We start from the raw sequence: 24,829 nt of genomic DNA, 5'->3' as shown, positions 1-24,829 counted from the left end.
GGGAAGGGCAGGCAGAGGGAGAAGGAGCTGGCTCCCTGCTGAGCAAGGAGTTTGATGTGGGGTTCGATCCCAGGACCCCAGGATCATGACCTGAGCCTAAGGCAGATGCTTAGCTGACTGAGCCACTCAGCCCCCCCACCATCAATCCCTATTTTAAAGTACTGCCCCTCCCCACTTACATGGCCTGTGTGGGGCCAGCCTGAGCCTTGCAGAATCACTTTTATCAGGGGAGAAGGAATGGGCATGATCCCGCAAAGAGAAAGGAGAACCTTCAATGGGATCAGCTGGGTCAGTGTGTGTACAAGTCCTTCTACGCGGCAATTGAATATTCTACTGTGCAAGGTGGCCAGATCAAAGGGGGAGCAAAACTGACATAGTCCCTTCCTTGAGGCACTACAGCTGAAGCAACCTGAGGAATGGAAGGCTTTCACTGAAGTGTGTCAGGCTCAAATGAAGGTTACTGGCTTCCTAACAGTCCTGTTTTCCAAGGGTTCAAGCTGTCTATATGCACAGAAATTTACAACTCTACTTTGGGACAAGGATAAAGAGTTTCATTAAGGGAAATGAACTATGGTTTCTTACTTCCTAGTGTGTATTAGGCACTGCTTTATGCACTTTCATGTGTGTATTTCTATTAGTCTTCACATCAACCCATCAAAGTTGGTGCCATCATTGCCAGTGGACATGTAAGAATCCTAAAACTTAAAAGGGGTAATTCAGGGGCGCCTGGGTGGCTCAGTCGGTAAAGTGTCTGCCTTCAGTTCAGGTCATGATTCTGGAGTCTTGGGAATCCAGCCCCATGTCTTTGGGCTCCCTGCTGAGCGGGAAGTCTGCTTCTCTCTCCCTCTGCTCCTCCCCACCGCTTGCACACACACTCTCTCTCTCTCTCTCAAATAAATAAATAACATCTTTTAGAAAGGTGGGGGTGGTAAATCATTTTCCCAGCTAGTAAGAAGTCCTTGTATGTAGGCTGGAACTTGCCTTATCTGACCCCAATGGGCAATCTCACTAGAGCAAGGGCTCCTAGGGTGAGGCAAAAGGTATTCACACTGCAGTCGTCCCCAGGTGTCCATGGAAACATTAGCTCTTTGCATGGAAGCATGAAAGCTAAGTGTAAGAAAGGGCTTTGTTGACACCAGTAAGAAGACTACATCTCAAAAACAAAAGCGAATTGCCTGCCAAGTCCTGGGCTGTTCTTCTCTTTTCCTCTTGGCACAGGTTACATTTTCTTCTGATGAATAGATTTTCCCCTTTTGTTAAAATATATATATTTTTGGCCTGATAGTGATTGAAAATGAAAACTAATATTTGCAGAGAATGGGAAAAAAATCTTCTCCTGCCTCTTCCCCCACTCTTCTGAAGTTTTCTTCTTTGGAAATTTTACTTTTAAACTCACCACAATAGCTTAGTATTCCAGATTCTCAGCAGCAAGGGTGCACATTTCCAGCCCCTCTCCCCTTTCCCTTTTCTCAGCAGCCAAAAGATAAGACTGTTCCAAGAGAAACAGCCACTCCCAGGTTATTGCTGAAGGAAATATTTGCAAGATCCAGGAAGTGAGACACAAGGAGGCTTACACTGGGAGGGGACAAGGGCCGAGAAGGATTGTTTTTGCCACCCTTCCCTGCCTCTGGGTCTACAGAACTTCAAGTAAGGAACAATTAGTCTGGCAATGAAAAATGCAAGTGGCAAGACTTGCCCCAGCAGGCTGGTGCCAAGTGTCCTTTGAAGAAATCAGAGAAATCCTTGCTTTATTGGGGCTGTCCTGGGTAAAGCCTTGCTTCCCCTCTCCAATGGCCCCAACTTGGAATTTCCAAGAAGCTCTTCCCATTACTCCCCTGGATTTTAAATAGTGTCATGGACATGGCAGTAAGGGATGGTAACGGTCGGTGCTATGTTTACTGAGAGTCCATCAGGCACAGGGCTGGACAGCTGACAGGGCTTTGATTTAACTCTTGAGAGAATGTTCTGGAGTGGGTATTCTCTCAGCTGTATTAGAAATGAGGCTCAGGGAGGTTAAACAACTGGAGAACACAAAGGGAATAGTGACCAGAATTTCCATCTGACTCCAATGCCCACACTTTTGCCCATGCAACATGCTGCCTCTTCAGTGTTTGAATACCCTTCTCAAGAGACTTAATAGAAGACATTTTAGGAGTAAATAATACACTGTTGGGGGACCTGGAGGGTCTGACACAAGAATAATTCAGCTGAGGATCGGGCTGGCCAAGGTTATTAAGGCTCTACTTGTTGCTATCCAGAGGTAATGAAACCTGGGCATGCATCAGAACCATATGGAGGGCTTATTAAAGCACAGGTTGCTGAGTCCTGTCATCAGAATTTCTGATTTAGTAGGTCTGGAACAGAGTGGAGAATTTTTATTTCTAACAATTTCCCAGATGATAATGGTACTGCTCGCCCAGGATCATGCTTTGGGCTCTACTGCTCTAATCAGTTGTTACCTACCAGGTTCCCAACTCATCGGGGTATCTTAAGAGGTATAAAGCCATTAAAAAATTCTCAAAACAAAATTCATTTAATTAAATATATACATACCATCCATGTGACAACTGGGATGAAGATTTACAAAATAAAATTATGGGAATACTGGAGTTCCAAAAAGTTCTGGGAATCCTAATGTTATTCAAGGAAATTTGGTGCCCCACCATGGTTAAGCAATGGATGGGTCAGGGAAAGAGAGGACGTGTTGTCTATTTGAGTCCTTATGTATACCAGATATTAATGTACTGACTTTCAAAGACCTAGCATACAATGGAAAGACTTAATACCAAAGTTATAAAGAACATGATTCTGTCTCAGATGATTTAAAAGGCATTCTTGTTGCTCAATTATCGTTGTAGAGTAGTTCTCCTGGCCGAATGTATTTAACATTTAAGCTTTTAAACCTTTGAGAGTAACCCTAAAGATCCAAGAAGTGTAGTAACTGGTCTTTTTGCAAGGGGTATGTATTTGACTTCCAAAGCATCACAATACTGGTTGATAGGACAAGGCACCCAGCAAAGGAGGAAGCTTCGTCAAATGCTTAGCACTGCCTGCCATCTCTCAACATGGTTTGGCGGGTCTCTAGTTGCTGACAAGGTACACAGTCACCATGGCAGAGAGAAAATATGCTTCTTTATGAATAATGGCACCGAAGCGCCAACTATCTACAAGATAGTGTTGGTGATTGAAGTGATGGAACCGTCTTAAGAAAGTGATGATTCTGAGCTAGATAATACAGTGTTTATTGGTGGGGGTGGGGAGGTGCTATGTTGCAGTGGTAGCGAAAGATTTGGAAATTTGAAAAGGTCTAGTGATGTACACCCCTAGGAATGTCAAAATTCTCACAGACTTAAATACATAGATGTGCTGGTTGACTGAGAGTTCTAACATGCCTGGTAAGTAACACTGTCTTACCAGTATGTAGATTTTTCCAAAGCCCTTGATCTCTAACTTCCTGGGCCTAAATCAAACCAATCAATCCTCTTCCCTAGATTGTCTTTTTTTTTTTATTATCAATTTCAGCAACTTGACATGTGCCCCCAAAACACCTTGTGTATTCAACTCCAGCTATTTACAGCTTACTAGCTGCCTTTCTGAGTTTTCTTTGTATATGGCTACTATCAGATTCAACATTCAACATGTGATTTAGGATTTAGCCTTTCTGGGGTTAATATTATTACAAATACTTGTTTCTGTGCAAGACCCAATAGTTTAATACCTGTCATTGTTAATAGCTGTATTCTGTTTCCATTATGATGATCTATCTATTTGATGGGTAAATCTTTTCCATGATCATAAATAGCACTACTAAGAACATCTTTAAACAAATCGTTTTTTTTCCTTTTGTAAGTTATTTCCTTCAGGGTCTTCTGGGTCAAAGGGTATGAACAGTTTTATAACTCTTGTCACATATTTCTAGGTTGTCCTCCAAGAAAACTGAGCCAATTTTATGTTGTTCCCAGGAATGGTTTCCTCACAACCTTGTCAAGATAGGGTTTTATAATTTGTTGATCATTTCCATTAATTGTTGATAGTTTAAAAAGCAGGTCATGATACGTGGGAGTTGTTTCTGCTTACATTTCTTTAATTGCTAGTGCGACTGTACTTTTCCATGCAGTGATTTTACCACCTTGAGTTTCTCACCTGTAAATTGCCTGCTCAGTTTCCTTGCCTTTTTTGAAGCCAAATCTGAAAGCTGACCTTCTATATCTATATCCATTCTTTATATCTTTTGGACAGTCAACTGTTATCAGTGATGCTGACCCCAGACATTTGCCTCATTCTGTTGTTTAGCTTTTTATTATATTTTGTTGTACAAAGGTTTTCCCCCCAACTTTTATATATTTAAAACCATCTATCTTGTCTCTGATGATATCTTCCATTTAACAGACACAAATTTATCTTCTATTCGTAGTTGGAACAAATCTGCTATTCCACTGTCTGCTTTCTGGAATTTACTACAGAGTATTCAATGTGCTATGGATCTAAGTTAATTATTCTCTATATTGATACCTAAGATTCCAACATTTATTAAAGAAAGAATGATTGCTTTCCCAGTTCAGAGATGTTTCCAGTGTACTCTATATTCTTAGAATAGCTTAAATCTATTCCTAGAATCTCTTTTTTTTTAAAAAAAAATTCACTGTTTGCCTTTTTTCAACCCCCTATCATACGGTTTTGATAATTGTCACCTTATGACAATCTGATAGGGTAAGTCTACCACCATTGTCTTTTTAAACAAATGTATTATTTGGTATTCTTACCCACTTATTCTTCCAGATAGATTTCACTAGAATTTTTACAAGTTCTATAAAGCATCCCACCATGACTCTAATAAGTAGTACATCGTGTCTATACATTAACTTAGGAAGTACTGTAATCATTGCTATATTTAGTCTCTCCAAATTGAAGCAGAGTAGAGCTATGCATTTATTCAGGCCTTTATTTCTCCCATTACAGTTTCATAATTTTCCTTATATAAGTTTTGTGAGCCCAGGAGTACATTAATACCTAAGTATTTAAATTCACTTTGTCACACTTTTGAAAAATCCTTCCATGCCTCAGAAGACTGCATTCTTCTTGGGTGCAAAGCCTTCCTGAAAAGTGTACTCTTCCTAATACAATGAAATTCAATTCTGAATTATCCATTTTCTTTCACTCAATCAGCAAATAAGAAATGTGTACTGGATATTCCACACTCTGCTCATGGTGTGGTTTGATAAAAGGAAACAAGAAAGCCCAAGGCAGAGAACTAAAAAACCTGGGTAGTAGTCTAGTTTTGTCACATACTTGCTTTATAATCCCAGAAGCAAAGGGCTCTGGAATCCAGTGCCTCTCGGACCTTGGGCAAATGACTTTCATCTATCTGTAAGTTCCCTCATCTGTAAAATTGGGTCAATAAATGGTAACTGTTTTGTGGGGTCATGATAAGTCATAAATAATTTATCTGAAATGCTTATAGCAGTGCCTGACACATAATAAACACTTCATAAATGTTGGGTATTATACCTTTTGTTGTTGTTGTTAATAATAGTACAGCACTGCCTCTCCTGAGTCTCATCTTCCTTATCAGTGAAATGGGAAAAATAAAGCTCAACTGCATAGGGTTGTTGTGAGGATTAACTGTAGCCATGTATATAAAAGTGCTCTACACATTCTAAAGCTCTGTGCCAAGTAGAGAAATGGAAAGGATCACAGGAAGCAATCACAGGTACAGAAAACCAAAAGAGATAATCTAGAAAATACTTTCTTTCGGCTTTTAAATACATCACTTATGCATATAGATTTTCCTCCTGGCAGATCTACTCACCACTTTTTTTCCCTCCTGCTAATATTATAATGCATTTTGCATTCTCTGCACACAAACCAAATAACAGTGGAGGAGACAACCAAGGGTGTAACTACCTGAAATTACAATTCATTGCAGGCTTCCAGGCAAAAAGAGTGGCTCAAGAATGTACATTTGATTCTCCCACCTACACCCATCATTCCCGCTGTGACAGAAATGACATAAGAAATGTTTAAAGTGTGGGGGAGGATTGGAGGGGAAGATGAGCAGAAACTCGTCAAGATTTCTCCTCTTAGGGACACCTGGGTGGCTCAGAGGGTTAAGTCTCAGCCTTCAGCTCAGGTCACGATCTCAGGGTCCTGGGATTGAGCCCCACATCGGGAGCTCTACTCAGCGGGGGGCCTGCTTCCCCGCCCTCTCTCTGCCTGCCTCTCTGTTCACTTCTGATCTCTCTCTCTCTCCATCAAATAAATAAAACCTTAAAAGAAAAAAAAAGATTTCTCCTCTTAAATGTAATCTCTGCCCTTGACCTTTTCATCTTCCCTGAGGTCATAAAACTGTCATCCATCTTAAGCATCAATACTCTTTTTCTTTCCATTGACCTCTCTTTTCTGTTTCATTTTTTTTTTAAGATTTTTATTTATTTATTGGACAGAGAGATCACAAGTAGGCAGAGAGGCAGTCAGAGAGAGAGGAGGAAGCAGGCTCCCTGCTGAGCAGAGAGCATGATGCGGGGCTCGAGCCCAGTGCCCTGGGATCATGACCTGAGCCAAAGGCAGAGGCCTAACCCACTGAGCCACCCAGGTGCCCCTCTTTTCTGTTTTTAAATTTAAACTGGTTTCCTGAATCCTGACCAAACCTGCACTTAAACCCATGGTTCTCAAAATTAGCTTGCATCAGAATCACTTGGAGGGCTTGTTAAAAACACAGATTGTGAGCCCCATCCTGGGTTTCTGATTCAGTAGGTCTGAGTGGGGCCTGAGGATTTGCATCCCCAACAAGTTCAGAGGTGATACTGAGGTTGCAGGTCCTAGGACTACATTTGGAGAATCATCAACTTAAACATTACTGCTCCCTCTAATTACCACTCCATTTCTCTCCCTCTTGCCAGCCAATTTCTTCTTTTAAGATATTTTTAAATGTTCAATTATGTTTTTAAAGTTCTTCTTTTAAAATATTTTTCTAATGACACAGTAACACTAACACACAATCATTGTATTAAAATTAATGAAAGGAGGAACGCCTGGGTGGCTCAGTTGGTTAAGTGTCTGCCTTTGGCTCAGGTCATGACCCAGGGATCCTGAATCCAAGCCCCACATTGGGTTCCCCGCTTGGTGGGGAGCCCACTTCTCCCTCTCCCTCAGCTTGCTCCCCCTGCTTGTGCTCTCTCCCTCTCCCAACTCTCTCTCTCTCTCACACACAAATAAATAAATAAATCTTAAAAAATAAAATTAAACTAATGAAAGGAAACCGAAACCTCCCTATGTTGCTTGTGGAAATGTGAAATGGTACAGCCACTTTGAGAAACAGGCTGTTCCTCAGAAAGTTAATAGAATTTCCATATGTCCCCCAAATTCCACCTTTTAAGTATATACCCGAGAGAACTGAAAACATGTCCACACAGAAACTGTACACAAATGATCAAAACAGCATTATTCACAATAGTTAAAAAGTGAAAACAACCCAAATGTCCGCCAATAGATGGATGGATAAATAGAAAGTGATATATCCATATAGTAGAATATTATTTGGCAAAGAAAAGACATGAAGTACTGATACATGTTATAACACAATGGATCACTAAAGCATGAGAAATGAAAGAGGCCAGACACAGAAGCCTTCATATTGTCTCATTCCACTTGTAGGAAATGTACCGAATAGGCAAATCCACAGGAACCAAAATATGGTTGGGCTGCTTGAGGTTGTGGGTGGGAATGGGGAGTGACTGCAAACGGGCACAAGGGATCTTTGTAGGGAGATGGATAGCTCTTAAAATTGGATTATGGTGATGATTTGTACAGTGCTGTAAATTTACCAAAACTCATTGAATTCCACACTTTAAAACAGGTGAATTCATGATGTGTAAAGCTCTGTATATTTTTTTTCTAGGAATCCCCCTTATGGAACATCATGCTATCTACTTTCCAGGCCCACCACTTTACTACACTTGTTTTCCTGAGGGTCACTTGCAATTCTAAATTTTCAAAGCCAATAGCAGTCTTCTTATCCTCTGTCATGGTGTACTGGTCACATTGGCTACTTGCCCCTTCATTTTCCTTTGCTAGGTTTTCTTCCTCATCCTACCCCCTGACTGGCTGATCGACAAACCTCCTCCAAAGAATCTACTTGTCTTCCTCACTAACTTCAAATTCAGCATGTCCCAACTCAAATTTATCATCTGCACCAAGCTAGCTCCCCTTTCTCACCTGCCCCAGCTCTGTCAATGACTTCCTTTGGGTCATCTGAAGCTCAGAATTATGTTTGAATTATTTTCTTTCTGTCCCAAATTCCAGTCATCAGTTCTCTGTACTTTTCCCTCAGAAGGTGTCACTTACTTGTAAGCAAATCATTTGAACAGACAATTCACGTGAGAAGCAATGCAAATATTAAATAAACACATGAAGACATTTCAAACTAGAATAATCAAAGGAAGCCAGTGAAAATTATCCTAGGTGCCATTTATACCTATTGCATTAGAAATATTTTCCACAGATGGAAAGATTTTGGGGAAACTAGTACCCTTATATATTGTTAATGTCAGTGTAAAACGGCTCCTGGGAAAACAGTTTGGTGAAATTTATCATGAACAAAAAGAATGCTCATATTGTTTCAACTAGTAATCCCAACTCTAGATAATTGTTTTTAATGAGATAATTCAAAATGAGAAAAAGATTATAACTACTCAAAATTTTTCGACAGCATTACTTTATAATAGCAAGAAATTGGAAACAACCTAATTATCCAACAATTTGAGAATGATTAAGTAAATTACAGCACATTAAGCTGGTGAAATATGCAGCCATTAAAATTTATAACTAACAAGACTGTATATCAACATGAAAAATTGTTTACCAAGTGATGCTTAGTGGTGTAAAAAAAAGAAACAGGACACATAATCACATCTACATAGTTATTATAACTCTGACAGGAAAAGTCTCTATACCTATAGATAAAAGCTGGTAGGGAAATGAAAACAATCAGGGTGTTAGGGTGGTAGGACTAAGGCTACTTTTTCTTCTGTTTTTAATTTCCTGTAATATAGTTCTCATAATAAACATTTTCTCCCCAAAATATCACACATATTTATCTAGCTCTTCTGCTTTGTTCCTGTTGCACCTCCACCTTCCCAGTCCTGAGCCATACTCATTCATGCCTGGATCACTGACCCTAGCTGTTCTTCTTCAACCTATCTAGGCTGCAAAGGCAGCCCAGTTGCCTCAAGTGCCACATTTATCACATCACTTACCTGATTGATAACCTTCAATAGCTTCTGTATTTGTGATACTATATAGTTTTCGAGGCCTACCTATCCTGGTCCAAACCTCACTATTCACTCCTTTTCTCTGCTGTTGCTCCTGCTGCTGCTCCCCCTTCTTCATCTATATTGTCACAACTACCATTTACTGAAGTTTTGCTGCACTGGGTTTTATCCCAAATGCTTTATGCATATTTGTCATTTAATTCTAGCAACAATCAGAGGAGGTAGGTACTCTAACCCCATTTTACAAATAAGGAAACTGGGGTGCCTGGGTTGCTCAGTCAGTTAAACATCTGTCTTCAGCTCAGGTCATGATCCTGGGGTCCTGGGATTGAGCCTGGCATCAGGCCCCTTACTTGGTGGAGAGCCTTCTTCTCCCTCTCCCTCTGCCTGCCATTCCCCTGCTTGTGCTCTCTCTTGTTATCTCTCTATGTCAAATAAATAAATAAAAATTAAAAAAAAAAATAAGGAAGCTGATGGGGCAGAGACAGAGCATATATGTGTGAGAGACAGGGAGAAGAAAGGAGGACCAGCCACTTGCCAAGTTTTGTACAGCTAGAGAAATAAGAATCTGGATTTGAACCCAGGCAGACTAATTCTAAGGCAAGAACTCTTAAGTGTATTTCTTCAACATACCCTGCTTAGCCCCTCTGGGCCTTTCCTCCTGTAGGTCCCAGTCTTCAGTTTTCTTACCCTCCAAAAAATTTAGAGAACAATTTATCATGTATTGGACCCATACCACGTGCCGGATGCTTCTTGTTTGAACCATGTATTTGACATTTTTCATCTTATGGCAACTCATCTGAGTTAAGCAAGAGCTGGGTTTCAATCCTGGTTTGTCCCTTTAGTAGCTGTGAGACCTTCACTAAATGACTATAACTTCTCTGAACCTCATGTCCTTTATCCGAGTCAGTGGTTCTGACCCCAGGACCAGCAGCGTCAGCATCACCTGGTGGAGCTTGTTAGAAATATAATTTTTTGTCGGCTCCTTTCAGAGTTTGGCCATGTGGACATTGCTGCTATGAACACTGGGGTGCATGTGCCCCCCCCCTTTTTTTACTACATCTCTATCATTGGGGTGGGGAGCTGAGATGCCCTTCAACAGATGAATGGATAAAGATGTGGTCCCTATATACAAAGCAGTATTACTCAGCCATCAGAAAGGATGACTACCCACCATTTACATCAACATGGATGGAACTGGAGGGATTATGCTATGTGAAATAAGTCAAGCAGAGAAAGGCAATTATCATATGGTTTCACTCATATGTGGAACGTAAGGAATAGCATGGAGGACATTAGGAGATGGAAGCGAAAAATGAAAGGGGTGATATCAGAGGGGGAGATGAACCATGAGAGACTATGGACTCCGGGAATCAAACTGAGGGTTTTAGAGGGGAGGGAGTTGGGGGGATGAGTGAGCCTGGCGGTGAGTATTAAGGAGGACACGTACTGCATGGAGCACTGGATGTTATATGCAAACAATGAATCATGGAACAGTACCTCCAAAACTAATGATGTACTGTATGGTGACTAATATAACATAGTAAAATTTAAAAATGAAAATGAAAAATTAAAAAAAAGCAAATTTTGAGCTTTACTCCATACCTACTGGCAGGGGTTGGGAGGGTAGGGGTGGAATCTACCTGTCTGTGTTTTAACAAGCCCTCCAGGTGTTTCCAAAGCACATTCAACTTTGAAAACCACTGTAGTTAGAATAATAATACCAACCTGACAGAGTTGGGGGGCATATAAAACATAACATAATATGTATAACTTAGCTGGCAGCACATAGGTCGTTTTGTAAGTGGTAATTTATTATTACTGCTACTTAACTTTGTGTGGGTTAGTCTTCCTTTGCTCAAGCGGTGGGTGGACAGGCATTTTGCTTCCTGATGCTCTTTCTCTAACATTCCCCCTGCTTGCCTAGAAAAAGGCAGTACATACACTAGATTTTGAATAAAGTCCTCTTCCTTCACTGGCTGATTGGTAAGAGAACCAGTCTGGAGAGGCACTGTAGGTTAGTCTAGTGTCTCTATAAGTAGACTAACTGGGTCTAGTCAACTTAACAGACCTGTGGAACTTCAGGCAAATGAATTTACTTGTGTATGCTTCAGTCTCTTCTCTCCGTCAAACAGAGAGTCTAATAATAACTATCCCTTAGGGTTATGATGATAAATACAGTTTACTTTTGAACAATGGGGGGCAGGGTAGGGACACTACCCCTCCTCTCCCATGCAGTTGAAAATCCATGGGTAAATTCTGACTTGGCAAAAACTTAACTGTTAATAGCTTACTGTGGACTGGAAGCCTTACTGATAACATGGTTAATTAGCCCATATTTTGTATTCTCTAGGTATTATATGCTATATTCTTATGATAACGTAAGCTAGGGAAAAGAAGATGTTATTAAGAAAATCATAACAAAAATATATTCATAGTACCATATTGTATTCATTGAAAAAAACCCCGTGATAAATGGCCTCATGCGATTCAAACCTGTGTCATTCAAGGGTCAACTGTAAATATTTGTGAGTGTTTTGAATGGTGCCTACAATACAGCACTGTGCTCAAGAAATGCTAGTTAGCATTATTATTTTTGTGTTATTTCACCCATTCAATGGTGGAGGAGGCTGTTTCTTCAGTTGGCAAGCCAATGACAAATACCTCTTGACCAAATTCTCTGGGTCAGGCACTATGTTAGGCACAGAGGAGAAGTCTGAGGAGAAGTCTACAGCCAAGACCAGGTCTCCTCTCTCGAAAGTTTCAGTCTAATATGGGAAACTCAGCAGACCTACCAGACTGAAATGATCTCTCCAAGGACATGTTACAAGTCAGATCAGATCAGGGGATCTGATCAGCCACAGAGTCTCCTAATATCCCCACACAGGCCTCAGACTTCTGAGACATGATGCTGAGGGATCCCTTTGAAAAGTTTCCTTAGGGATCCTACTTGATGTAGTTTTAAGGGGAAAAGCATAAACTTTGAGGCCAGACAAACCTGGGTCCCAATCCTGGCTCCATTGCTAACTAGATGTGGGACCTCAGGTAAGTTACATAAGCTCTCTGGACCTCATCTGTGAAATAGGTAATAAAATGAACTATTGTGGAGAATAAATGAGACTGTGAGTTAAAAAGGGTCCAGCCCAGTGACTGACACATTATTCATAAATGTTGGGTTCTTCCCTTTTTTTTATCGCCAACCAGAAAACTGACAGGTTTCTCAGTCTTTGGAGTCAACAGAGAGACCAAATTATTCCTGAATATCCCACCAAATCACAGGGGATAATGCAGACCCCCTCAGAAAGAACCCTGGGCTCTTTAGGGGTCAAGAGACCCATATTCTAGTCCTCTCCCTTAGTGTCCCCACATAGGCACAGCTAAGGGCCTTCTTCCCTATTCCCCCTTCATTTCTAGAGTTTCACTTAAAGAATCAATATTATTTAGGGATGTCTTGAATAATTTGGCCTGTAGAAGAACTGGCTAAATGAATATATTAAGGAGTTTCACAAAAAAGAGGGTCCTGCCAGGCTGATGGGGAGCAGCCCAGAGAAAGTAACTGTCTACTCCTTATAGCCACCTATGGCGGGCAGGCTCATCTCTGGGGAACATGAGTTTCAGGTGCCAGGTTTCCCACATTACAGGAGCAGACTCTACTCTGGGAATTTTTTTTTTCTCTTAAAGGCTTTGCCCAAGAAACTCTTTTCCTTCTAGTACAAGCCATATGTGCCATTTGCAAAAATGTCCCTACCTTCTTCCAGGAATGTTAATCTATCATTAGCACTACCTGCCCCTGGACTTTCAGGAGCAAATCTTAATTAAGTTCCCAGTGAGTACTAGAAAAAGATGATAGCTGAGCCCAAGAAACAAGTGCCTCCCAACTGAGGCAAAGGCACAGTGGTAGCCGGACAGTCTTACCTTCTCTCTGTTCTCCCAATGGCTGCTGGGAAGGTGGGGCATCGTTTATGCCTTCTTATCTATATTTCAGCATAATATGCTCCCACACATCCATGTGCCTGGGCAGGCATGCTGCAGGCCTCTGAGCTGGTGGGCCCAATGTCCTACAATAATGCCTGACTACTCCATGTTCCAAAGTGTCGTAGTGGTCTGTAGCCCAGCTGCCTGGGGGGCAGGCAAGATTACATTTATGGTACCAAGTTCTTGGTATGGACACCAGGCCGGGTTCCTCAAAGGAAACTAAGCAAACACAGGATCTTAGCAATTTCTATAGAAGCCTCAGAGACACCAACTTGCCCCAACTCCCTGAGTGATCACTTACCTCCCTAACTGGCTGGTCTTCCTGTTTCCTGTTATTGGTTTCCATTTGTCCCCAGGAAATTCCTGCAAGGCAAAATTCCGGTAAGTGAGGGAGCTCTGAGCAGACAGGTATCCAGATGGCCTCAAAAATGTGATGAGGGCAGGAGCCCGCCCCTGGCCATGCCCCACCCCCACTGGTTTCTTCTACTCTGGCACAGGGGCTAGAGAAACATGCACAGGGGGCTGCCTTTCTTGTAAGGAGGCCCGGTGAAGTGCTGGGGGCATGCAGAGACTAAAGAGAGCACTCGGGGACCTGGACAGTGTGCTCTAGAAACTGTGTTTCCCTCTCTTTCTCCACTCCCCTCCCAAACCACCTTATAAACCAGTTTAGCACGTTTGCTGTTTGTTCTGGCCCTTGTGAAGGAGGTCTTTTTGTTTGTTCTGCTGGGTGAACCTGCTCACGCCTCTTGCCTCTTCTAACATAGAAAGCATCTTCTTGGAAGCCCTGGCCCTTGAGGGAGCTTTGAGGCCCAAGGCTCCTGCTGCAACCTTCTCCCAGGGTGAGGCCGATGGAGAGGACACGCGTACCCCCTGTATTGCATGGGCCCTTCCTCCCACCCCCCACCCCCGCTCCTCCCAGCACTGCTTGAAGGGCCCTAGGCGGGTTCATCTCTGGGGAGCATAATTGCCACGTACCACATTCTCCACATTATGGGAGTACACACTCTACCCTGGGCATTCTATCCTTAAGAGCTTTGCCAAAGCAATCCTTTACCCTGTAGCCAAGCTATAGGTGCCATTTGTAAAAAATGTCCTTTCCTTCCTACTCTAGCTCCAAACCTGATGCAAATTTGCCTCTGACATTCTCCCCAATTTTGCATTCAGCATCCCTCTATCTAGCAACTCAGAGCTTAGCTCATCAGGAATGCACAATTTTTCCTAAACCTCACTGATCTTCCAAATTCCCTCTTTTTCCAATGCTATTACTGGTCCTGTTCAAAGTTGTATTATCTTTGCCTTAGTAAAACAATAACAAAAATGAAAATTTACTCCATTTTGGGGGTAAGATATTTGGTGTCAGTCATACTGGCCGAGACACTTACTAGCTGTGTTATATGAGGGAAGTTATGTCACCTCTCTGAATCTCAGCTTCCTATCTGGCAAAGACTGTGCTATCAAGCTTTGCCAGCTTCCCAGGAGTGAGAACAAAGTGGGATGTGCACAGAGGATGCCTAACAGCACTCAGCATGTAGGAGGCTGTAGATGTTAGAAGCCATGGAAAAGATGAGGTTTACAGCTTTCCCAAGACCAGAGTGGTCCCTGCCTGTACCTGTCATGTTAGAGCAGCTCTGACAACTTGTTAGACTTCAGGCTCTGCCTCGATGCCCTTCTGAGATGTCCCTGCCCCCAAAGACACTATTACTCATTCAGTCACAGTGGGAGCCAGGATTTCCTGTCCATGCCCTGTGGAAAATGCTCAGTAAATAGCAGTGGCCAAACCAAAGTCCTGTCCCAATTGACAGCCTCCTTCTCAGCTCCTCAGCATATCACCTTCCTTTTTTTCCCTTGAGCTACTTAGGTTGCTATAAATTGCCTGCCCTCTTTGAACCAACAGGGGAGTTATCCCCATGGCTTGTTGCAGATGGGGATGGCCTGCCGCCCCCTTTGGAAGCCATATGGCCTGAAGGCAACCCGCCATGCTGGAGAAGGCCTGGGCCTTTTCTTTCAGCTTATGGAGAGGCAGTATAGCCCAATGAGGAGCTTGGTTTCTGAAGCTAGAGGACATGGATTCAAATCCCACACCTGCCCTACACTAGCTGGGTGATGCCAAGTACCCAGCTGCTCTTTAGCCAACTTCCCCCAGCTATTTCACAGACAGATCATCATAATAACAGGACCTATTTCCTGACTGCTTTGAGGACTAACTTAGTACCTGGTGCACTGTGGCTACTCAAATGTTAGTTACTATGATGCTATCCAAGTTTGGGCTTTGCCACTTGCTAAATGGGTGACCTCTCTGAGCCTCAGCTTCCCTGGCTATAAAGTGGGGATCCTATTACAGCTTATCTCTTTCAACTGGTCATTTGAACTGGGGTGTCCTATCCCATACTGTCAGTTTTCCCTCTGTCTGGGGTTTGTATGTATTTGTGGTCAGGTGGCAGGGGTAGAAATGGGCAGGAAGTGGCTCCATGCATCTGAAAGCCTAGTGTCTAAGCAAACCTGCTGAGCTGGTCTAACAGGCACTGGGAGCCCAACGTGTTCCCCCTCCTTCAGAGTACAAAATGAGAGGCATGGTGTGGGCATACCTGCTGCTGCCAACCGCTATAACCTGCAGCTTTCACCTCCTTCCCTTATGGAGTTACTAGCTCTGGGCTGCCACTTCCGCAAGCCATCGTCTCCTCTCTCCCAGCTTCAGCCCCCTTTCTCCACTGTCTATCTGCAGGACCTTCTTTCAGAAAGCATTTCAAGCTAAGCGAAAATCTCCCTTGATTTTAGGAAAAAATAACTCACTTCAAAGATGATTACTATCCAGTAGTCACTGTTCTAAGGGTTTTATACATTTCATCATTTAATCCTCATAACCAACTTATGAAGTAGGTATTGTTACCTGTGGGTTTTTTTTTTTTTCAGGTGGAAAGCTGGGGATTTGAACACAGGCAGTCTGATTCCCACATCAGTGCCCTTTAACAATTATTTTATATTTCCTCTCCTCTTTGCTTCAACATTTCATTATAAATATTTTCAGGCATACAAAAAAGTTGAACAAGTTTATACAATTACCCATAAATCTACCACTTAGATTTAACAATTAATACTTCGTTAAAACTACCCCATCCCATCCCTATTCACTCCTCTATGCATCCACCAATCCATCTTACCTTCTTGATGTATTTTAAAGAAAGTGACAACTTTATCCCTGAAAATTTGAAAACATGAAGGAAATAGAAAGATTTCTTGACAAATTAGCAATGCTCACTCAAGAAGAAACAGGTGACCGAAATGACCTCTATCTAGTAAAGAAATGGAATTTGTAGTTTAAAATCTTTCCACAAAGAAAACTCCAGGTCCTGATGGCTTTGATGATACCTTCTATTAAATGCTTAAGGGAGAAATAATACCAATTATACGCAAACTCTTCTTGAAGATGGAAGAGGAGGGGCCGCCTCCTAATGTATTTGGTAAGGCTGGCATGTCATGAAAACCAGACAAGGGCAATATAAGAAAACTCCAGACTAAAATCTCTGATTAACATAAACACAAAAATGCTTAACAAAATATTTGCAAATCAGATCTAGTAACATATAAAAAGGGTACTATGTCATGACCAAGTAGGATTTAATCTGGCAATGCTATCTGGTTCTTAGTTCAAAAATCAATCAATTATCATTCACCATATCAGTTAAGTAAAACAGAAAACTATAGGACCATTTCAGTAGATATAGAAAAAGTTTTTTTTTAAAGATTTTATTTATTTATTTGACAGAGAGAGAGATCACAAGTAAGCAGAGAGAGAGAGAGGGAAGTAGGCGCCCTGCTGAGCAGAGAGCCCGATGTGGGTCTCAATCCCAGGACCCTGGGATCATGACCTGAGCCGAAGGCAGAGGCTTTAAACCCCTGAGCCACCCAGGTGCCCTAGACGAAGTGTTTAAAAAAAAATGCAGGATCCACTCCTGATAAAGGCTCTCAGAAAACTAGATATGAAAAAGAACTTCCTCAACCTGCCAAAGGGCATCTAGGAAAAATGTATAGCTCACATCAAACTTAATAGAGCAAGATTAGGAACAAAGCAACACTAGCCACACTTACCACTTCTACGAAACAGTGTATTGGAGGTCCTAGATGGTGCAGTAAGGCCCCCCTCCCCTAGAAAAGGCATACACAATGGAAATGAAGGTAAAAACCAGCTTCATTTGCAGATGACATGATTGTCTATGTAGAAAATCTTTTAAAACCTACCACAAAGCTACCAGAACTAATAAGTGAGTTTTGCAAGGTTGCGGGGTACAAGGCCAACATACAGAATTAAATTGTATTTCCATATAGTATTAACAGTGAATTTGAACTTGCTATTAAGAAAACAATACTATTTACAATAGCATCAAAAACACGAAGTCCTAAGGATAAATAACAAAATACGTGCAACATTTGTATGCTGAACACTGTAAGTTGTATACATCAATTTAGCTCAAAAATGTCAGCATATGTGTCATTAAATAAAGTTTGCTATTTGTTTATAATGTTTTTAGGCAAAATTTACCTCCAGTGAAATGCACAAGAATGCATACACCTATGTAACTCAAATGCTTACCAAAATACAGAACATAATCACCATGTGACAAAGTTCCTTCAGGCCTTTTCCCACTCAGTCTCTGTGGCACCTTCCATAGGCAGCCACTGTTTTGAACCTGTTTCCCACCGAAGAGTTGTTCTAGAATGTTACATAAAAGGAATAGTATATGCTCTTTTGGTAAGGTTTCTTTCACCCCTAAGGTTCCCTTTTTCAAAGAACATGTCTATAGAAATTTCATACACTGAGTCATTCATAAGTGTCTGCCTATGCAATAGCATTTCAACACAGGGAAGCCACAGGGCAGGAATGTGGTAGGGAGTTAGCAAGGACATAGGGGATCCTCTCAGAAATACCCTGGGGGATGGTGGTGGCCTGTGTTGGGGTGGTAGGCTGTAACCAGGGTATAGCAACAACTAGTCTAGCCCTGGGTCTCTGACAAAGATAGGCTGGAGAAGGGCAGAAGATTATTCTTTAGGAAACCAGAGTGATCAAATCTCTAAAAGCAGAACCCGGGGGACATGTGCAAAGTTTGCAGCTCCAGGGAGTTTGTGAGCAGGAAATGGAAGGGAGTAAGTGCTACTTTCTGTCAGGCACTGGGCCTGTTTTGATTCTTACAACTGATCTATGAGGCAGTCATTATATTTCCCCTCTTTAGAGATAATAGAGGTAATAATGCTTTTCTCAGGATTGGCCATTTTGTGAAGCAAAAATTCCCCTTTATGCCCTTTCAAAATCATGCGATTGCAAGTTTGGGTGGTTGCACAACTTGCTCAAGGTCATTCAGATACCCATTTTGACAGTCCAGATATAAATCCCGGTTCTGTCCATTTTGTAAAGAAAAAATGTTTATTTTCACCTAACTCTCAAGATGGGTTCACTGCAGTTGTGGTGGCTGAGTGGCTTGCCCAGGGTTATGAAGCCACCCTCTGGCAAAGCCAGGGTCTGTATGGTTTCCAGGATGGTAAGGTGGTAAGTGTAAGGTCTTCCTCACTTTGTCCTCACCAAGAGAGTAAGGAAACAAACCCATCCAAGAACCAAGGCCTCACCTGCACTGTGGGCTTCCTGGGTTTCCAGGTGGTGCCAGGCGCCAGGCTGCTATCCTCAGGGCCACCGTGCTGGGGGTTATGATAGCACGCTGCACACCGGATGCACTGGTGGTGGTGGCATCGACAGCTGTAGCAGTTGGGCATCATGTTTCTCTTCCACAGAGCCGGGCAGAGCTCTCCAGGACAATAAATGCAAGGGTCATGGACTACGGCTCCCTGGATGCCGCAGGAGTAAGAGCAAGTCCTGCGGTACTCAAAATCACTGCAGTGCAGTGGCTTGCAGCACATGGATTGTTCTAGACCTTTGCTTGCAAAACATTCAGAGTAGGTGGGAGTTTCTGACTGAAGGGGTGACAGGGAATGATATGATTGCTCTGGAGCACGATATGGCTGGTCTGCGGAATGGTAGGACTGGTCCATTGGATGGCGCCTCAGTTCCCTGTAGCTGGAGCTCATTGGCTGGAAGTTTTGGTCTATAGGTTTTGGTCTCTGGGCAAAAGTCTTACTGCTGTGAGTGGTTAAACCTGGCAAATGAGATGCAGAGAAGGATTTGCTGCTCTCTTCAAAGAACTTTCTTCTGTCTGCAAAGGGCAAGAGGATGGCTTCCTCCCCAGCTTGGGTAGCAGAAGCCTTCAATTCCTTGCTGTCACCTGGGTTAGGAGGGCCTTCCATGGCTAGTGCCACATGTGGCTGCAGGTTGTGCTCTGGAGACCACCGCCAGTGACCTCCACGGACTCTGCGGCGAACACTTGTTTTCTCAGAGTCTGACAAGGAGGGCTCAGATGCTTTCCACCAGGTGTTCAGGCCCACAGAGGGCTGGCCAGGCCTCTGGGCAGGGCTTATTTGTCCCTCCAAGCCTGTTGATTCATGGCTCTCTGGGGCTTGGCTGAGGCACTCTGAAGACTGAGCCCTGAGGATCATGCTCTTGTTGAAGAGCTTATCTCTGGGGCTAGGTGGTTTTTTACATGAGGACAGAAGAGATGAGTTAGAGGCAGGAAGTGGAGTACTTTCTAGGGGCTCCTCAGTCTCCTCTACAGACTCCTTAGTGTCACACAACTGTGACAAGGTGTTCTTGCTTTTCTGGAGCTGGGCCTTCCTCCTCTGGATTTCATTACGCAGATTGGTAGCAAAACGCTCACTCTTCCGCCGGTTTTGGATTGAGCGGCCCCGGGGCCCTCCATTCCGTCTACCACCCACCCGGCCACACTCCCCTTCTTCAGTGGCCTCTGTGCTGCCAGCTCCTTTAGTGGTTGAAGAACAGTCCCTGGCTTGTTGAACAAGGGAGCCAGAGGCAGAGGGCTGCTGGCTGGCTAGGTCAATGCCTGCTCGGCATGCTCTGTTTGGGTCCTGGAAACCTTTCTCTGGAGGGTGTCCATCAGCCTCTCTGTGTGGTGAACTGCTTGGGCTCTGATGCCCTGAACCCAAGGGCCTATCATCCAGTTGCCTGGCCTTTCTTTCTTTGCTGGGCTGGTCCTGGGCTCCTCCTGGAGGGGGACATGGACTTATCTTCCCTGTGTGGCTGCTATGCAAAGGTGACAGAGTCCATTCATGGCCATCTTGCCCAGCTGGGAACTCTGTGCCCTTGCTGCCCCTGGCATCAAGGTGCACGTGCTGTAAGTGGGATGCCAGCAGCTGTTCTGGGGCACTGTGGCGATGCCCGGTGAGTCCTGTGAGGTGTGGAGGGCTGCCAAAAGAAGAAGTCTTAGCTTGCTCTGCCGAAGCTTCGTTGAGCTGGCTGGAATCTATGCTGGAAGCTTTATCATACACTTTTGGGAATCCTACAGCTTTGGCTGAGGCCTCCATCAGTAGATGTTCAGAGTCCTGCTGGCTGGATTCAGAAACTTGGCTGAGCTCACAGTTCTGCTGGCCCTCATTTGCCACTTGGTCTTGCCCACTGAGGCAGCAGAACCTGCTAGGGTTCCTTGGGGATAGCATGGTGTCTAAGCTCACTTTCTCCTTCTGCTGCGAGGAGTCCCCAGGCTCAGATGCCCTGCGCTGCTCTCCATTGAGGAGCTGGGCTCTGGAGGCCTGCAGACTATCTCGCCTCACTGGAGGCTGTGGTGGGCCTCTGGCAGCCTTGGCAGGCCCTGAGTGGTGGGCCTCCTGCAGGCGGGATGACAGCTGGGAGCTGGGAGTCAGGGGGCCCCCGGTGGTTCGCCGGCTACCTCCTGAGGTCTCGGCCACACTGGGCCGGCCATTAGGGGCTTTTGTTGGCCCGGGGCCTTGCGTGAGGCAATCTGCAGAGCCCGGCTCCTCTGGCCTGAGGGAAAGGGCGCAGTCAGAGGCATTCGAGCTGGCCGAGAAGGAGCTATAAGCTGAGTCGCGCTGGTTGGGGTACATGTTCTGATCTATGGGCAAGAGGTGGCCCTCGTAGGTAACTTGGCCTGGTTGCTCCAGGCTCTCCATGCTGCCGATGGAGCTACTTTTCTCAGTGCTGCAGTGGCGGGAGAGTGGGCACCACTGCACACACACGTCACTGCAAGACACAGGGCACACTAGTTAGTCAGGCAAATGACCAGATCCCTTTCCCACCTTGGCCAGCCCTGCCGGGGGAAAAGGCAGAACAACCCAGAGGCACCAGGCCCCAAATAAGAAGGGGATCAGGCCAGAAAGGAAGGAAGGGGAACAGGGAAAGATATGAACACAGGAGCACCACAGAGATGTGGTAAAAATGGGAGAAAAGACAGCATAAGGGAGCAAGAGAGGGCAAGACAAGATCCCGAAGACTAAAAGTGTAAGAACTCCACTGAGGCTTATGTTCCGTTTCCCTGTCGCCAGTGAGTCTAGAATTGCTTTTGGCCTCTCACTATCCTTAGGGAGTCAGCATGTGGCTCTCTGCCAGGACAGACAATCATAGAATATTAGTATCAGAGAGTGGGCTCTAAAGGGTTGATTCAATTTCAGCCAGCCCATTTTGTAAATCAGTGGCTGCTGAGTTTGGGTGCATGTCAGGGAGTACAGGGAGGGCTTGTTCAAACACAGGTTCCTAGGCCCCATCCCCCCCCCCCCACCGCCAGTGCTACAACTGGGTGCATCCTGAGAATTTGTCCTTCTAACAAGTTCCCAGGTGAGGCTGGTACTCTTTGCTGGTCCAGAGACCATACTACTGAGAACAGCTGGAGTGAAGCAAGCCCTTGCAAAAGGAAGTGATTCCAAGGAGGTGATTTTTCTCATGATCACCCAGTTGTGGCTCATGATCCAGACAGGGCCAGAATTTCGGCAACCCCCTGTTCTCTGCTCGATACTAATAAGTCTGACCATTTACCAAGGGCCTACATTGTGCCAGGCACTTTATAATGTCTCATATCAAAATGAAGGGGAGATATTATTATCCCCACCTTACAGTCAAGAAAATAAGCTTAGCGAGGTAAACTGACTGGCTCATGAAAGTGGTAAAGAGGCAGAGCTGGAATTTGAACCCAAGCCTCTGTGAGTCCAATGTCTTAGCTCTTCTGCTATACTATTTGTTAAATGGGACAAATAAGGGGCACCTGGGTGGCTCAGTCAGTTAAGCATCAGTCTTTGGCCCAGGTCATGATCACAGAGTCCTCGGATCAAGCCCTGTGTTGGGTTCCCTGCTCAGTGGGGAGTTTGCTTCTCCCTCTGCCCTTCTCCCTGCTCGTATTCTCTCTCTTTCTCTCTCTCTCTCAAATAAATAAAGTCTTTAAAAATGGGACTAATAATAATGTCTGTATCAGAAGATTGCTTTGTGGGTGAAATCAGTTAATAAATGTAACGCTCTTCCTTATCCATTCGTCTGTTGAAGGGCATCTTGGTTCTTTCCACAGTTTGGTGACCGTGGCCATTGCTGCTATAAACATGGGGGTACAGATGGCCCTTCTTTTCACTACATCTGTATCTTTGGGGTAAATACCCAGTAGTGCAATGGCAGGGTCATAGGGAAGCTCTATTTTTAATTTCTTGAGGAATCTCCACACTGTTCTCCAAAGAGGCTGCACCAACTTGCATTCCCACCAACAGTGGAAGAGGGTTCCCCTTTCTCCACATCCCCTTCAACACATGTTGTTTTTCCTTGCTAATTTTGGCCATTCTAACTGGTGTAAGGTGATATCTCAATGTGGTTTTAATTTGAATCTCCCTGATGGCTAGTGATAATGAACATTTTTTCATGTGTCGGATAGCCATTTGTATGTCTTTATCAGAGAAGTGTCTGTTCATATCTTCTGCCCATTTTTTGATATGATTATCTGTTTTGTACGTGTTGAGTTTGAGAAGTTCTTTATAGATCCTGGAGATCAACCTTTTGTCTGTACTGCCATTTGCAAGTAAAGCTCTTGTCACAGCCCAGGCACCTAGAAAAGGTTCAGTACATGGTAGCTGCAGTTCTTTTGCTTTTTGTTTTAACTCCTATTGTTATCAGTGCCCTCTGTACCACTAGTGTTGAGATTTGCCACCTACCCATCCCTTCCTCATCCCCACAGCAAAGCCAAACCAGGGAGACCTAGGAAGGGACTGGGAGCAGAGACAATCTAGAATTTTAAGTACCATTTCCCATAAACAAAGCCAAAGTGAGCCAAGTCATGCCAGTAACTCCCTATGACTAGAACCCCAGAGGTCACAGACTGTTCTCAGAAAGGTCACAGTTCAGAAAGCAAGAACTGAGCAGTGGCAGGGGCCCACAAGACCCTCAGATCAGCCTTTCTTAATCCTTGCTCCCTTCTCACCCCTTAGCCACTCTGTTCACTTGACCTCTGGGCTAAGAATCCATCGATTCCTTGTTGGCAAGGGAATCTTCCACCCACCCTACCGCCTTTCCTGCTGCAAATAACCACACCCCTACTCAAACAAGAGTCAAGCTCAGAATATGCTTCAGTGTATTCTTCCAGAACAAAGCTGCCTCCACCTCTGCACGGAGCCCTTGTCTTCTGATGCCAAATAAAGTCACTGACTGGGGAAACTCAGTGCATGGCTTCTCTGAGCCTCAATACCAGAAATTCCTCCTGAGAGGGAAGATCTTACTGTGGAAGGGAAAGGTCAGCTTTGTTCACTCTGAGTTTTTGCAGAAAGAGTACTCTGTCTCTTCTGGGCTGTTGTTTTCACAACAGGCAATACCAGGACACTAAATTGAGAGATCCTCATGGCAAGGAGACTCTGTCATTCAGGGAGGTGCCCAGTCTGAAGGCTTTGGCTCTGTGACAGAGCTGATGAACTCTGGATGAGATCACCAGTGAGTCACTGTAGCTAGAGAAGAGGACCAGAACTGAGTTCCAGTTCCCTCCTGCATTTAGAGACCGAGGTGGGGGTCGGGGAGATGTGAAAGAATCAAGGGAAAATACATCAAAGGAGCAGCCATTGAAGTAGGATGAGAAGCAAGAGAGTGTGGTGTTTTGCAAGCCACATGAAGTAAGTATTTCAAGGAAATATTTTCTAGAAGGAAAGGGACTGTCCCAAAGTCAAAGAGATTCAGCAGTAAGTAGCCAAGGCCTAGAACACAGGGACTACAGAATCCCACTCCATTTTCCATTATAGCACTCTGGACTCTGCCATCCAATAGGCACTAGAACAGAAAAGGGGGCATGGCCAGGTTGTCTACCCTCCAGCCCATCTTGAGGGGGAGGGTTCTAGACTCACCTGGTGTTGCAGCCGGAATGCCAGGATAAGCTGAAGGCTTCAGAAGGGAAATGCATGGTGGTGGCCGCTTCAGGGCATCCCTCCAGCAGCTTGGCCACATGCCATGAGTGCGGCCTAAAGACAGGGGTGTTTCTCCTACAGCAAGAAAGGGACAGGAAGTCAGCTTAGGGAACCAGAGCTGAAATCACTTCCCATGCAGCTTCCGCCACCACCCCCTCTTTCCCTTAAATGAAGTAGAACATCTTGCAAGGAGCTGATATAGGAATCTTAGTGGCCCTCCTCAGCTCCCAGCTTTCAAATTCCCTTCATCATCAGGGCGAGGTGTGGCTATACAGAATGTTGGCTTCCCTGGTCTGTTTTGGTTGTCGGTGTATCCC

General features: G+C 44.1%; 1 protein-coding gene across 3 annotated transcripts in view; it reads right to left on the bottom strand.

Moving 5' to 3' along the window:
- Positions 1 to 24,829, bottom strand: part of SHROOM4 (shroom family member 4) — a 214,901-nt gene that overhangs the window by 21,518 nt on the left and 168,554 nt on the right. For 2 of the 3 annotated variants that reach the window (XM_013057552.2, XM_013057554.2), the window contains 4 exons: positions 24,453 to 24,587; positions 18,861 to 21,336; positions 17,331 to 17,387; positions 13,546 to 13,607 (listed from right to left, as the gene is read on the bottom strand). In XM_013057552.2, coding sequence (XP_012913006.1) covers positions 13,546 to 13,607; positions 17,331 to 17,387; positions 18,861 to 21,336; positions 24,453 to 24,587 — 2,730 coding nt within the window. The remainder of the gene's footprint in view (positions 1 to 13,545; positions 13,608 to 17,330; positions 17,388 to 18,860; positions 21,337 to 24,452; positions 24,588 to 24,829) is intronic. The other variant, XM_013057553.2, reaches the window with a different exon arrangement.

This window comes from Mustela putorius, unplaced genomic scaffold (genome assembly GCF_011764305.1).
Source record: "Mustela putorius furo isolate JIRA1106 unplaced genomic scaffold, ASM1176430v1.1 tig00003903_pilon_pilon_pilon, whole genome shotgun sequence".
NCBI classification, from domain to species: domain Eukaryota; kingdom Metazoa; phylum Chordata; class Mammalia; order Carnivora; family Mustelidae; genus Mustela; species Mustela putorius.
This window is presented reverse-complemented; position numbering and strand designations above follow the sequence as displayed.